This window comes from Anomaloglossus baeobatrachus, chromosome 6, assembly GCF_048569485.1.
Source record: "Anomaloglossus baeobatrachus isolate aAnoBae1 chromosome 6, aAnoBae1.hap1, whole genome shotgun sequence".
Classification (NCBI taxonomy): Eukaryota; Metazoa; Chordata; class Amphibia; order Anura; family Aromobatidae; genus Anomaloglossus; species Anomaloglossus baeobatrachus.
The window spans coordinates 15,593,126-15,606,723 of NC_134358.1; the positions used below are offsets into that span (position 1 = coordinate 15,593,126).

General features: G+C 51.4%; 1 protein-coding gene across 2 annotated transcripts; it reads left to right on the forward strand.

The window, feature by feature from the left end:
* The first annotated feature begins 243 nt into the window (after nt 1-243).
* Nucleotides 244-10,949, forward strand: MAF1 (MAF1 negative regulator of RNA polymerase III). 2 transcript variants are annotated; one of them, XM_075352802.1, is made up of 9 exons: nt 244-347; nt 1,641-1,793; nt 3,763-3,863; nt 4,195-4,323; nt 4,603-4,768; nt 4,874-4,995; nt 8,431-8,550; nt 8,945-9,043; nt 9,535-10,949. In XM_075352802.1, the coding sequence occupies exons 3-9, from the start codon at nt 3,781-3,783 to the stop codon at nt 9,557-9,559; spliced, it is 744 nt and encodes a 247-aa protein (XP_075208917.1). In that variant the 5' UTR covers nt 244-347; nt 1,641-1,793; nt 3,763-3,780; the 3' UTR covers nt 9,560-10,949. The 2 variants fall into 2 exon arrangements, with proteins under 2 accessions (XP_075208917.1, XP_075208918.1); XM_075352803.1 differs by having other exon boundaries at nt 8,945-9,036.
* Nucleotides 10,950-13,598: the final 2,649 nt, after the last annotated feature.

Here is a 13,598-nt window from a genome sequence, read left to right on the forward strand (position 1 = left end):
CGCCGGGAGACCCCCACAGCGGGGAGGAGCCGCCGGGAGACCCCCACAGCGGGGAGGAGCCGCCGGGAGACCCCACAGCGAGGAGGAGCCGCCGGGAGACCCCCACAGCGAGGAGGAGCCGCCGGGAGACCCCCACAGCGGGGAGGAGCCGCCGGGAGACCCCACAGCGAGGAGGAGCCGAGAGAACCCGTTTTCTCCGCCCTCAGGACAATAATTGACCAATCAACAAGTTTTCTGCGGTGACGTCATGACGCAGAGCACGTTCGTTATGTCTGATCTGTTTATAACGGGAATGACGGAAGTGACGTCACGCTGATCTGTTATCGCGGAAACCAGGAAGGAGACAGGTAAATAATCGTGATAATCGCGGGTCTGACCGGGGGCAGCACAGAGGATTACAGCTCCGGAGCCTCAGCAGCACAGAGGATTACAGCTCCGGAGCCTCAGTGTGAGGGGAGCGAGCTCTCAGCAGCACAGAGGATTACAGCTCCGGAGCCTGAGTGTGAGGGGAGCGAGCTCTCAGCAGCACAGAGGATTACAGCTCCGGAGCCTGAGTGTGAGGGGAGCGAGCTCTCAGCAGCACAGAGGATTACAGCTCCGGAGCCTGAGTGTGAGGGGAGCGGGCTCTCAGCAGCACAGAGGATTACAGCTCCGGAGCCTCAGTGTGAGGAGAGCGGGTTCTCAGCAGCACAGAGGATTACAGCTCCGGAGCCTCAGTGTGAGGAGAGCGGGTTCTCAGCAGCACAGAGGATTACAGCTCCGGAGCCTGAGTGTGAGGGGAGCGGGCTCTCAGCAGCACAGAGGATTACAGCTCCGGAGCCTCAGTGTGAGGGGAGCGGGCTCTCAGCAGCACAGAGGATTACAGCTCCGGAGCCTCAGTGTGAGGAGAGCGGGTTCTCAGCAGCACAGAGGATTACAGCTCCGGAGCCTGAGTGTGAGGGGAGCGGGCTCTCAGCAGCACAGAGGATTACAGCTCTGGAGCCTCAGTGTGAGGGGAGCGGGCTCTCAGCAGCACAGAGGATTACAGCTCCGGAGCCTCAGTGTGAGGGGAGCGGGTTCTCTGCAGCACAGAGGATTACAGCTCTGGAGCCTCAGTGTGAGGGGAGCGGGTTCTCTGCAGCACAGAGGATTACAGCTCCGGAGCCTCAGTGTGAGGGGAGCGGGTTCTCTGCAGCACAGAGGATTACAGCTCTGGAGCCTCAGTGTGAGGGGAGCGGGTTCTCAGCAGCACAGAGGATTACAGCTCCGGAGCCTCAGTGTGAGGGGAGCGGGTTCTCTGCAGCACAGAGGATTACAGCTCCGGAGCCTCAGTGTGAGGGGAGCGGGTTCTCTGCAGCACAGAGGATTACAGCTCTGGAGCCTCAGTGTGAGGGGAGCGGGTTCTCTGCAGCACAGAGGATTACAGCTCTGGAGCCTCAGTGTGAGGGGAGCGGGTTCTCTGCAGCACAGAGGATTACAGCTCCGGAGCCTCAGTGTGAGGGAAGCGGGCTCTCAGCAGCACAGAGGATTACAGCTCCGGAGCCTGAGTGTGAGGGGAGTGGGCTCTCAGCAGCACAGAGGATTACAGCTCCGGAGCCTCAGTGTGAGGGGAGCGGGTTCTCAGCAGCACAGAGTATTTAAGCTCTTTTCGTTTTCTCCAGGTTCGGTTCCGGACCCCGTGTCGGTGCAGTGATGTGGTGTTCGGGGGCCTCAGTACTTTGTGCTCGGAGTTTCGGTGTCGCCTCGATATCCCATAGATTCCACCCGAGAAACTAAGATCAAGAGCGGAAGAACAAGAAGATCCCAACATACAGGTCCCCCCCCTCCATACATTAGTGGTCTCCTCTGTACAGTGGGTACGGAAAGTATTCACACCTCTTTTACATTTTTCACTTTGTTTCATTGCAGCCACTTGGTAAATTCTCATTAATGTACTCTCTGCCCCCCCCCCCCCCCCATCTTCCCAGAAAGAAAAACAGATGTAGAAATTTTTGCAGATTTATTAAACAAGAAAAACTGAAATATCCCATGGTCATAAGTATTCAGCCCCTTTGCTCAGTATATCCCATGGTCATAAGTATTCAGCCCCTTTGCTCAGTATATCCCATGGTCATAAGTATTCAGCCCCTTTGCTCAGTATATCCCATGATCATAAGTATTCAGCCCCTTTGCTCAGTATATCCCATGGTCATAAGTATTCAGCCCCTTTGCGCAGTATATCCCATGGTCATAAGTATTCAGCCCCTTTGCTCAGTGTTGAGTAGAGGCTCCCTCCCTTTTGAGCCAGTGCAGCCATGAGTCTTCTTGGGATCCTGGATTTGGGGATCCTTGGCCATTCTTCTTGCAGATCCTCTCCAGTGCCGTCAGGTTGGATGGTGAATGTTGGTGGACGCCATTTTCAGGTCTCTCCAGAGATGCTCAGTTGGGTTTAGGTCAGGGCTCTGCCTGGGCCAGTCAAGAATGGTCACAGAGTTGTTCTGAAGCATCTCCTTTGTTATTTTAGCTGTGTGCTTAGGGTCATTGTCTTGTTGAACCTTTGGCCAAGTCTGAGGTCCAGAGCCCTGTGGAAGAGGTTTTCTTTCAGGATATCTCTGTACTTGGCCGCATTCATCTTTCCTTCAATTGCAACCACTCGTCCTGTCCCTGCCCCCATAGCATGATGCTGCCTCCACTATGTCTCACTGTGGGAATTGTATTGGGCAGGTGATGATCAGTGCCTGGTTTTCTCCACACATACCGCTTAGCATTATCACCAGAAAGTTCTATCTTCGTCTCATCAGAGCAGAGAATCTTATTTCTCATAGTCTGGGGTCCTTCATGTGTATTTTTGGAAACTCTATGCCGGCTTTCATATGTCTTGCACTGAGGAGAGGCTTCTGTCAGGCCACTCTGCCATAAAGGCCCTTCTGGTGGAGGCTGCAGTGATAGGTGACTTTGTGCAACTTTCTCCCATCTCCCTAATGTTGCGCCTGCATCTCTGGAGCTCAGCCGCAGTGATCTTGGGGTTCTTCTTTACCTGTCACCAAGGCTCTTCTCCCACGATTGCTCAGTTTGGGTGGACGGCCGGGTCTAGGAAGAGTTCTGCTGGTCCCAAACTTCTGCCATTTAAGGATTATGGAGGCCTCTGTGCTCTTAGGAACCTTGAGTACTGCAGAAATTCTTTTGTAACCTTGGCCAGATCTGTACCGTGCCACAATTCTGTCTCTGAGCTCCTTGGACAGTTCCTTTGACCTCATGATCCTCATTTGGTGTGACATGCAGTGTGAGCTGTGAGGTCTTATATAGACAGGTGTGCGCCTTTCCAAATCACGTCCTATCAGTGTAATTACACACAGCTGGACTCCAATGAAGGCGGAGAACCTTCTCAAGGGGAATCCCAAGGAAATGGACAGCATGGGACTTACATATGAGTGTCTGAGCAAAGGGGCTGAATACTTATCACCATGTGATATACTGAGCAAAGGGGCTGAATACTTATGACCAGGTGATATTTCAGCTTTTCTTGTTTAAAAAAAAAAAAAGTTCAAAAATTTCTACTTTTTTTTTTTTTTTTTTTTTTTTTTTTTTTTTTTTTTTTTCTGTCCAGATGAGGGATGGGGCAGAATGTGCATTAATGAGAATTTACCAAATGGCTGCAATGAAACAGTGAAAAATTTAAAGGGGTCTGAATACTTTCTGTACCCACAGTATATTATTATTGTGTCCCCCCTCCATATATCAGTGGTCTCCTCTATATATTATTATTGTCCCCCCCTCCCATCTTCGTGGTTCCGTCCTCTGTAGGTTTCGCCTCTCGCAGGGATGAAGCTTCTGGAGAATTCTCACTTTGAAGCCGTGAACTCCCAACTGTGCGTGGAGACCGGAGACTCGCACATCATTGGCAGGTGAGCCACCCGTAGAGGCAGGCAGCGGGAGGAGCCGCCGTTGACCCGTAGAGGCAGGCAGCGGGAGGAGCCGCCGTTGACCCGTAGAGGCAGGCAGCGGGAGGAGCCGCCGTTGACCCGTAGAGGCAGGCAGCGGGAGGAGCCGCCGTTGACCCGTAGAGGCAGGCAGCGGGAGGAGCCGCCGTTGACCCGTAGAGGCAGGCAGCGGGAGGAGCCGCCGTTGACCCGTAGAGGCAGGCAGCGGGAGGAGCCGCCGTTGACCCGTAGAGGCAGGAGGGGCTGTTCGCCTGACTGACCTGCGCTCTGGTGACCTCTTATTTCTGTCTTGCAGGATTGAGAGCTATTCCTGTAAGATGGCTGGAGACGACAAGCACATGTTCAAGCAGTTTTGTCAGGAGGGGCAGCCGCACGTGCTGGAAGCTCTGTCTCCTCCGCAGACGGGCGGCCTCAGCCCCAGCAGGTGCGTGTACTGGGGGCGATTTGATGACATCTGTTCAGTATCTGCAGTTCCTGGGTGGTCATCATACAGCTTGCACCTCCACATGCCGCAGAAGTCCCCGGGTCCATGACAGTTTTCGCCCTGGCCCCTCTGACCGACTCTGACCTTGCCCCCCCCCCCTCTGACCGACTCTGACCTAACCCCCCCCCCCCTTCTGACCGACTCTGACCTTGCCCCCCCCCCCTCTGACCGACTCTGACCTTGGGCCCCCCCTCTGACCGACTCTGACCTTCCTTCCAGGCTGGGGAAGAGTGTTGGAGGAGATGAGGAGGGTCCGCTGAGTGACAAGTGCAGCAGGAAGACCCTGTTCTACCTCATCGCAACGCTGAATGAGTCTTTTCGCCCAGACTATGACTTCAGTGCCGCACGGAGCCACGAGTTTAGCCGGGAGCCGAGTTTGAACTGGGTAAGAAGGTTGGGTGTCGTCCTCTTGGGGGGGAGGGGGTGTCAGAGCCGCCCCTTCACCTCTCCTCAGCCTGTCTCACCGACGCTCCCGGTCTGTCGTCCTCAGGTGGTGAACGCTGTGAATAGCAGTCTGGTGTCCGCTCTGGGTGAGGATTTCTCTCCCCTGAAGCCGGATTTGTGGGACGCAGTGGACGAGGAGATCTGCCTTTCGGAGTGCGACATCTACAGGTAGGGGGCGCTGTGCAGCAATGGTGGTTTGTGGGTGACCTAATCTCTGGCTGTTATGGGATCCTCGGCCCTTGGGTGCTCTTGTCCTGGGAGGTCAGAGTCTTTCAGCACCGAGAATACAAGTCTGTACTGATAAAAGGGACGAGCGCAGGAATCCAAACCCTGCACAGTCCTGCGCGGGCGGCTACAGACTGCAGCCGAAACCCTTCACAGTGCACAGGCGGCTCGGGACTGCATCGGGCGGTGATTCAGCCCCGTCCCTCTCACGTGGCTGCTGTCTGAGCGGGTGGCACCTGTCCCCTCACATGGGACTCTCACACATATCAAACAGAAGAGGTTTCTGCAACAAACCGTGCTCTACCTTCTAACCAGATAAACATGTCAGCTTAAGTCCTCCTCATGGAAAGAGTGATGGGTGCACGGGGCATAGGAAAAGAAAATCCAGACCAATGTCCAAGGAGTAGAAAGCCACGGCATACACCATCCAATATTCCAAGGTGCTTTATTTCATGGTGAAGTGCAGATAATAATAGCGGGGAGAGAGCTGAGTGCAGGCCCCCCTAAAGACGGACGACGGCTGTTTCGCACATCATAGTGCTTCAACGGGTCCAATCCACTGTATTGGACCTGTCGAAGCACTAAGAGGTGCGAAACGGCCGTCGTCCGTCTTTAGGGGGCCTGCACCCAGCCCTCTCCTCGCTATTTTTATCTGCACTTTACCATGAAATAAAGCCCCTTGGAATATTAGATGGTGTATGCCGTGGCTTTCTACTCCTTGGACATTGGTCTGGACTCTCACACATAGTCAGGTTCTGACGAGGAGCTGCCCCCGATTGTCCAATGATAAACTAGAGCCTGGCCGAGGGAAGTAAGAGGACCAGCTCCTCAGAGTCAGACCGGGAGCGCCTTACACGCCGGAGCCGACAAATCATATACATATCTATCTGTCTACATGTATAAATGAGTACACCCCATGTAATGAACACGTATACAGTGCCCGGCAGAAATCAGTACACCCCAACAGATGTTAGAAAACCTTTTTAGTTTCCTTTCAGCATCCACATTTTCTATGGATTCCAGACTCTAAAATCCTCCCACAAATGTCGGCCTTTGATTGCAAACCAGAATTGTTATTTTTGCACCCAAAAAGCATTTTTCCTAACCAATTCATTCAAGATCTTGTTGCAAAAAAAAAAAAAAAAAAGTGCACCCCATTATTTCTGATGTTTCATTACATTGGTGTCCAGCAGACAGGGGACGATGAAAGGCCATAACAGAAAACTGCTGCCAATTTTATGAGCTCAGTGATGGCACCACATGGAAGAGAAATGTCACAAGACCAGAGGGGAAAATCACTTTACATAAGTGAAGCTGTGATCTTGTAGCATTTACCTTTATCAGTCAGAGCCATTAGCAAAAGGGATAGAAAATGTAAGAAAGATGGAGCTACAGCATCTCGCAGAGACGTCCGGGGAGCACGGGAATGACACCGCAACGGGAGCGGCCGCAGGTGAGAAGGACGAAGATCACCAGCAAGTTATGTAAAGAAGAAGAAACGCAAATTGGGGAGACAAAGAGAAATGGCCCCACAGGGTTCAGGAAGACAAAGAAAACTGCATCATGCCTCCAGTGAGACCTGGTGGTGCTGGTGTCCTTATGGAGGATGTACGAGCTGCTTGGGGTGCACGATATATACAACACATACAGGAGAAGTGTACTCATTTATACGGAGTGCTGTATATATAACATATACAGGAAGGGTGTACTCCTTTATACTGAGTGCTGTATAAATAACATATTTATACTGAGCGTTGTATATATAACATACAGGAGGGGTGTACCCCTTTATACTGAGTGCTGTATATATAACCTATACAGGAGGGGTGTACTCATTTATACTGAGCGCTGTATATATAACATATACAGGAGGGGTGTACTCCTTTATACTGAGTGCTGTATATATATAACCTATAGAGGAGGGGTGTACTCATTTATAGTGAGCGCTGTGCATATATAACATATACGGGAGGGGGTGTACTCATTTATAGTGAGCGCTGTGCATATATAACATATACGGGAGGGGGTGTACTCATTTATAGTGAGCGCTGTGCATATATAACATATACAGGAGTGATGTACTGATTTATACTGAGCGCTGTATATATAACATATACCCAAAACCTGTGGTAGGAAAATAAATCTGACGATCTGCACAGATCACAGAATAACAAGAATGGTAAAGAAGCGTCCACTGATCGGCTCCAGGGAGATCACAGAAGATCTGCAGTGATCTGTGAGTCCTGGATCATTCAGAAGACACGTGAAGCCAAACTGTGCGAGAAACCTTCGTAATGAACCATCGCTGGGAAAAAGACTTGTAGGAAAGGTTCCCGAAGAACGCCCAGACCGGCCTAAAGAGAAGAGGCGCCACATTGTATGGACCGGTGAGAAGACGGGTCTTATTGGGTCTACAGCCGCACACAGGCTATGAGACGACAGAGCCTGCGATCACAGGTGGAGAAGCTTTCTGCTGTGACCGCAACTAACCTGAGTGACGTCACCGCTGATCGCGGCTCAGTCCCTGCTGCAGTTACAGCGTTCGGTCATAGTCCAGGATCGCGCTCTGCAATTTCAGATGTAGCAGAGCTGATTCGTCGTGGGACCTCGTGTGGATTACGTCAGACCTGCAGGGGTGTTTTGGGGTTTAATAAAGGTGAAAGGGCGTTTTTTTGTGTCTTATTCCAAATAAAGGATTTTTTGTGTTTTTACTTTCACTTACTGATTAGTAAAGAGGGGGGTCTCAGACTCATTCCATTACTAATCTAGGGCTTAGTGGCAGCTATGGGCTGTTATTAACCCCTCACTACCCCGATTGTCACCGCACCAGGGCAATCGGGAAGAGCCAGGCTTGTTGCATCGGGTCTCTGGTTACATTCAGACGCTGTCACGCTGGCTGGGGGCTCTTCTGACTGCAACCAATCACATACACCAGGACTGCCGATGGGCATATGCATGAGCTTAATACGCGGCCTCAGAAGAAGAATTCGAGGTCGGGGGAGCAGTTACTGCCACGGCAAGCCTTGGTAAGTTGAAGGGCTTGCTTCATTCTTGTTTTCTTTATTTTTTTTATTTCACTAGAGCCGGCCTCTGGTAAGTTTGAAACCGTGCGGATCTGGACTCTTACAGTCTGGGTCCACCCATCACTACTAGTGATGATAGAGCTACAGTCAAACGCAACCATCCAAGGGTGGACGGAAAGGTTGTCCATCTCTGACCAGCTCCCGCCGATCTCCAAGTAAGGATGTCCTTGCCTCAGAGCACCCAAGTGCTGGGGGTCCCATTATTACGGAGCATCCCTCCCGATCCATACATGATCCTTGAATATGTGAGTGCCAACCATCTATTCTTTTCTGCATGTTGTGTCTTTCCTAACAGCTACAACCCCGACCTGGACTCCGATCCCTTTGGAGAAGATGGAAATCTGTGGTCCTTCAACTATTTTTTCTACAATAAGAAGCTGAAAAGAATTGTGTTCTTCACATGTCGCTCCATTAGGTAATGGGCACAACTGTGCGCCCCAGCCATGCTACTTTTCTCGTGTGCACCTGCATTGCTCCTTTCCTTGTGCCCCCTTCCCCCCCCCAAAGCTGCTCCTTACCGAGTGTGCCCGCGTGATGCTACTTCCACATTTACCCCCATGGTGCTGCTTTCTGACCTCCTTTCCTTGTGAGCCCCCCCTCCCCACGCTCCTTTCCACTTAGACCCCTGTGCACCTCTCGCTCCCTCGTTGCTTCTTTACACGTGACACCCTTTCAGTCCACTGTACACGTCTTTATACCTGGATGGATCTGGTGTTGGTCTATAGACACGTGTCAGCTCTCCGGTCCTCTGCACACACATGACTGCCCTTAGTGCCTCTGACCTCAGGTCCCACCTTTTTGTGTTTCAGTGGCTACACCTATAAACGGGCTGACGTGGGCTCTGAGCTAGATATGGATCTTGAAGAGGAAATGGAAGATGATGAAGCCGGCCACGTCGGAGGTGATTGGTAAGACGCACTGTCTGGTGCCGATGCTTCCCTTGTCCTAATTGTCATTTTGCTACCATCGGTGGGCTGGAGATTGTCAACAGCCATGATGGTTGTTTTCACCGGTGTATACTGCTGTCTTGTACGGCCGTGTTCCTCCGCTCCAGTCCTCACGGCCCACCAACAGTGCGCGTTTTCAGGATTTCCTTCGCATTGGAATCATCAAGTGATGATTCCAATCACCTATACAATACTAGGGAAATGCTGAAAACACGCACTGTTGGTGGGCCTTGAGTTGGGGAACATTGTTGTAGGGGACGGCTGCCGATCTGATTGGAGGTATGAGGTCACATTTCATTTCCGTGCAGTTCTATGTTTATATATGATGCCCTAAGATGCGTCTCCTGGTCCATCCATCTACAGTGTATGCCACTGGAGGCCATTGGAGATGATGTGGACTGTAGCGATGGCCGGCCGGTGCCCTGCTCACTCACCCTTTTCTCTTTTTTCAGGCCGTCGATGATGTGCAGCTACTGAGGTTTTCCGTCCAGCATGAGCCCGGGATGATATGGAGCCCATGCTCTCCTCCCTTCTCTGTGTCATCCTCCCAATGTGCACTGCCCCTCTCCCATGTGTTGTCCTCTTCCTGTTGTGCTAATGACGAGACCTGGAGACGTCGGGGGCTTGGCTCGCTGTGCATCAGGAACATCGATATAAAGACTTTTCTGTCGGTCGCGGTGAACGGCTGCTGACTGTTGTACATAGAGGATCCGTACCGTTCTTTTGTAAATCTATTCCCGGACAGTTGGATGGGATGAGTTGTGCTGGCTGCTGTATAGTTGTATGTGTCCAGCTTTTTGCTTTTTTTTTTACTCTTCAGTTTTTGGGCTGTGAACATATCTGATATTGGTTGTATGTACAATGAGTGTTTTCTGTAGATCTTCAGATTGGCCACTGCAGTCTGTGAAGAGGAAGCTCCTATCGGCGCAGTCAAGGCGCGGAGGGTAGAGCCTGCCCCAGATTAAGGGTCATTTTATCCAGTCAGTCATTGCTGTCATGGCCTCAGCCCTCTTTCTTTACGGCCTGGGATGTTGTTACCAGTGATGAGTGAAGTTCTTCTCAGAACCTGTCCTTTTGACTTTTCTTCGATGTCTGAGCTCCTCTCCCTTAGTCCTATCACATCTCAACCTGACCTCAAATTTTATCCCTGATGTGTAAGCTCCTCACCCTTCACAACCTGGCCTTGGACTGGGAATCATCCATGATGTGTGAGCTCCTCACTCTCAGCCCTGTCTCATCTCAGCTTGGCCTTGGACTGGGAATTATCCCTTATGTGTGAGCTCCTCACCGTGAGCTCTGTCTCGGCTTGGCCTCAGCCTGGTCATTATCCCCGATGTGTGAGCTCCTCATCCTCAGTCCTGTCTCGTCTCAGCCTGGTCATTATCCCTGATGTTTAAGCTCCTAACCCTCAACCCTGTCTCGTCTTAGCGTGGCCATTATCCCCAATGTGTTAGCTTGTTCCCCTCAGTCCTGTCTTATCTCAGACTGACCTCAGCGTTATCTCCAATATGTGAGCTTCTCACCCTCACTCCTGTCTTGTCTTTAGCTTGGCCTCGGTCTGTTCATTATCCCCGATATGTGAGCTCCTCGCCCTCACTCCTGTCTCGTCTAGGCTTGGCCTCTGCCTGGTCATTTTCCCAATGTGTGAGCTCCTTGCCCTCTCTCCTGTCTTATTTCAGCTTGGCCTGAGGCTAATATCCCCGATGTGTGAACTCCTCACCCTCCACAACCCAACCTTGTACTTCTTCTGACTGAAGCCCTCTTTATTGCTCTGCATACAGTATTGGTTGCAGAATGTTTGTGTTTTTAGAAGTTTTTTATGCAATTGGTAATTTTCTCCAGATTATTAAAGATTCTTTGAAAAGAAGAGTTGTTCTTGTGTCTTCAGCTGGGCGGATGGTGGGGTAGTGAAGAGACGCCTCTGGCTTCATCTCTTGTACGATTACGGTCAGTACAGATTCTGCTTCTGTCTTCCTAAACCTGAAGATGTTGCCGTGCAGCTGCAAGACACCTCAAACTAGGATTACTGCTGTCTACTGCCAACATGGTCACCCAACATGCAGCTGCAGGATAGTCAACCCAAACCTACAAACACCTTACGCTGACTGAAGCCTCCTCAAGTAGAGACCCTGTTGTCTGCACAGCCTTAATCTGGGAACCACACTATTCACCTCTCCGAGGGACGTGACTCCAGGTCTCCACCTACAACTAACAGACATCTTAAACGTGGAAATGATTCTATATGTTCCTGACAAATACCCCAATCCTGAAGTCCTCGCTGTCCACCCACACTTGAAACACCCCAACCTGCAGACGATTATCTATGCCATATCTACAACTGGATACCCTGCAGACTGAGGGACGACCTCGAAAGTGAAAATGAGGCCCCGGTCAAGCTGTCATAAAGATGGAAAGAAAAACTAGGAAAGACCAGTATCTGCAAGACCAATAGAGCGGAGTGTGGTGTGGAGGAGCCAACGATCACCAGCATCAGAAATCCCGGAGGATCAGTTACCATTAGATTTAGCTGTTGGTAGATGGTTGGAGACTTTAGTGAGGCCGGTTTCTGTAGGGTGAGGAGCAGGAGCAGACTATAAAGCAACAGTGCTAATAGAATAACAGATTAGAGGACAGGAGCCGGGAAACTATACATGGGTGTGTATATAGAAGAGCTGCTTTGTCAGTAATGGCAGTATACTAATAGCAAAGAAAAAGGCCAGGAAAAAAGAGGGTTAATATTGTAGGTAAAAGGCTGGGGAAAGGGACTAAAGTACATACCGTATGATGGAATAGAACATCAGAGGGGGTATGAGGGCATGGGGTCAGAGAAAGAGTGAGGGGGACAGGAGATCAGAGGAGGCGTAAGGGAATAACATTGGAGGAGGTGTGAAGGAATAGAGCACCAGAGGAGGTGTGAGGGAACGGGGTCAGTGATATAAGTAATAGAGTGAGAAAGGGACCAAAGGAGGTGTGAGGGAATAGGGGACTGGAGGAGGTGTGAGGGCATAGAAGAGTGGAGGAGGTGTGAGAGGATAGAAGACTGGAGGAGGTGTGAGAGGATAGAAGACTGGAGGAGGTGTGAGGGCATAGAAGAGTGGAGGAGGTGTGAGGGGATAGAAGACTAGAGGAGGTGTGAGAGGATAGAAGACTGGAGGAGGTGTGAGGGGATAGAAGAGTGGAGGAGGTGTGAGAGGATAGAAGACTGGAGGAGGTGTGAGGGGATAGAAGACCAGAGGAGGTGTGAGGGCATAGAAGAGTGGAGGAGGTGTGAGGGAATAGAAGACTGGAGGAGGTGTGAGAGGATAGAAGACTGGAGGAGGTGTGAGGGCATAGAAGACTGGAGGAGGTGTGAGGGCATAGAAGACTGGAGGAGGTGTGAGAGGATAGAAGACTGGAGGAGGTGTGAGGGCATAGAAGACTGGAGGAGGTGTGAGAGGATAGAAGACTGGAGGAGGTGTGAGGGCATAGAAGAGTGGAGGAGGTGTGAGAGGATAGAAGACTGGAGGAGGTGTGAGGGCATAGAAGAGTGGAGGAGGTGTGAGAGGATAGAAGACTGGAGGAGGTGTGAGGGCATAGAAGACTGGAGGAGGTGTGAGGGCATAGAAGACTGGAGGAGGTGTGAGGGGATAGAAGACTGGAGGAGGTGTGAGGGCATAGAAGACTGGAGGAGGTGTGAGGGCATAGAAGAGTGGAGGAGGTGTGAGGGGATAGAAGACTGGAGGAGGTGTGAGAGGATGGAAGACTGGAGGAGGTGTGAGGGCATAGAAGAGTGGAGGAGGTGTGAGGGAATAGAAGAGTGGAGGAGGTGTGAGGGGATAGAAGACTGGAGGAGGTGTGAGGGGATAGAAGAGTGGAGGAGGTGTGAGGTGATAGAAGACTGGAGGAGGTGTGAGAGGATAGAAGAGTGGAGGAGGTGTGAGGGCATAGAAGAGTGGAGGAGGTGTGAGGGGATAGAAGACTGGAGGAGGTGTGAGGGGATAGAAGACTGGAGGAGGTGTGAGGGCATAGAAGACTGGAGGAGGTGTGAGGGAATAGAAGAGTGGAGGAGGTGTGAGGGGATAGAAGACTGGAGGAGGTGTGAGGGGATAGAAGAGTGGAGGAGGTGTGAGGGGATAGAAGACTGGAGGAGGTGTGAGAGGATAGAAGACTGGAGGAGGTGTGAGGGCATAGAAGAGTGGAGGAGGTGTGAGGGGATAGAAGAGTGGAGGAGGTGTGAGGGGATAGAAGACTGGAGGAGGTGTGAGGGGATAGAAGAGTGGAGGAGGTGTGAGGGGATAGAAGACTGGAGGAGGTGTGAGGGGATAGAAGAGTGGAGGAGGTGTGAGGGGATAGAAGACTGGAGGAGGTGTGAGGGCATAGAAGAGTGGAGGAGGTGTGAGGGGATAGAAGAGTGGAGGAGGTGTGAGGGGATAGAAGAGTGGAGGAGGTGTGAGAGGATAGAAGACTGGAGGAGGTGTGAGAGGATAGAAGACTGGAGGAGGTGTGAGAGGATAGAAGACTGGAGGAGGTGTGAGGG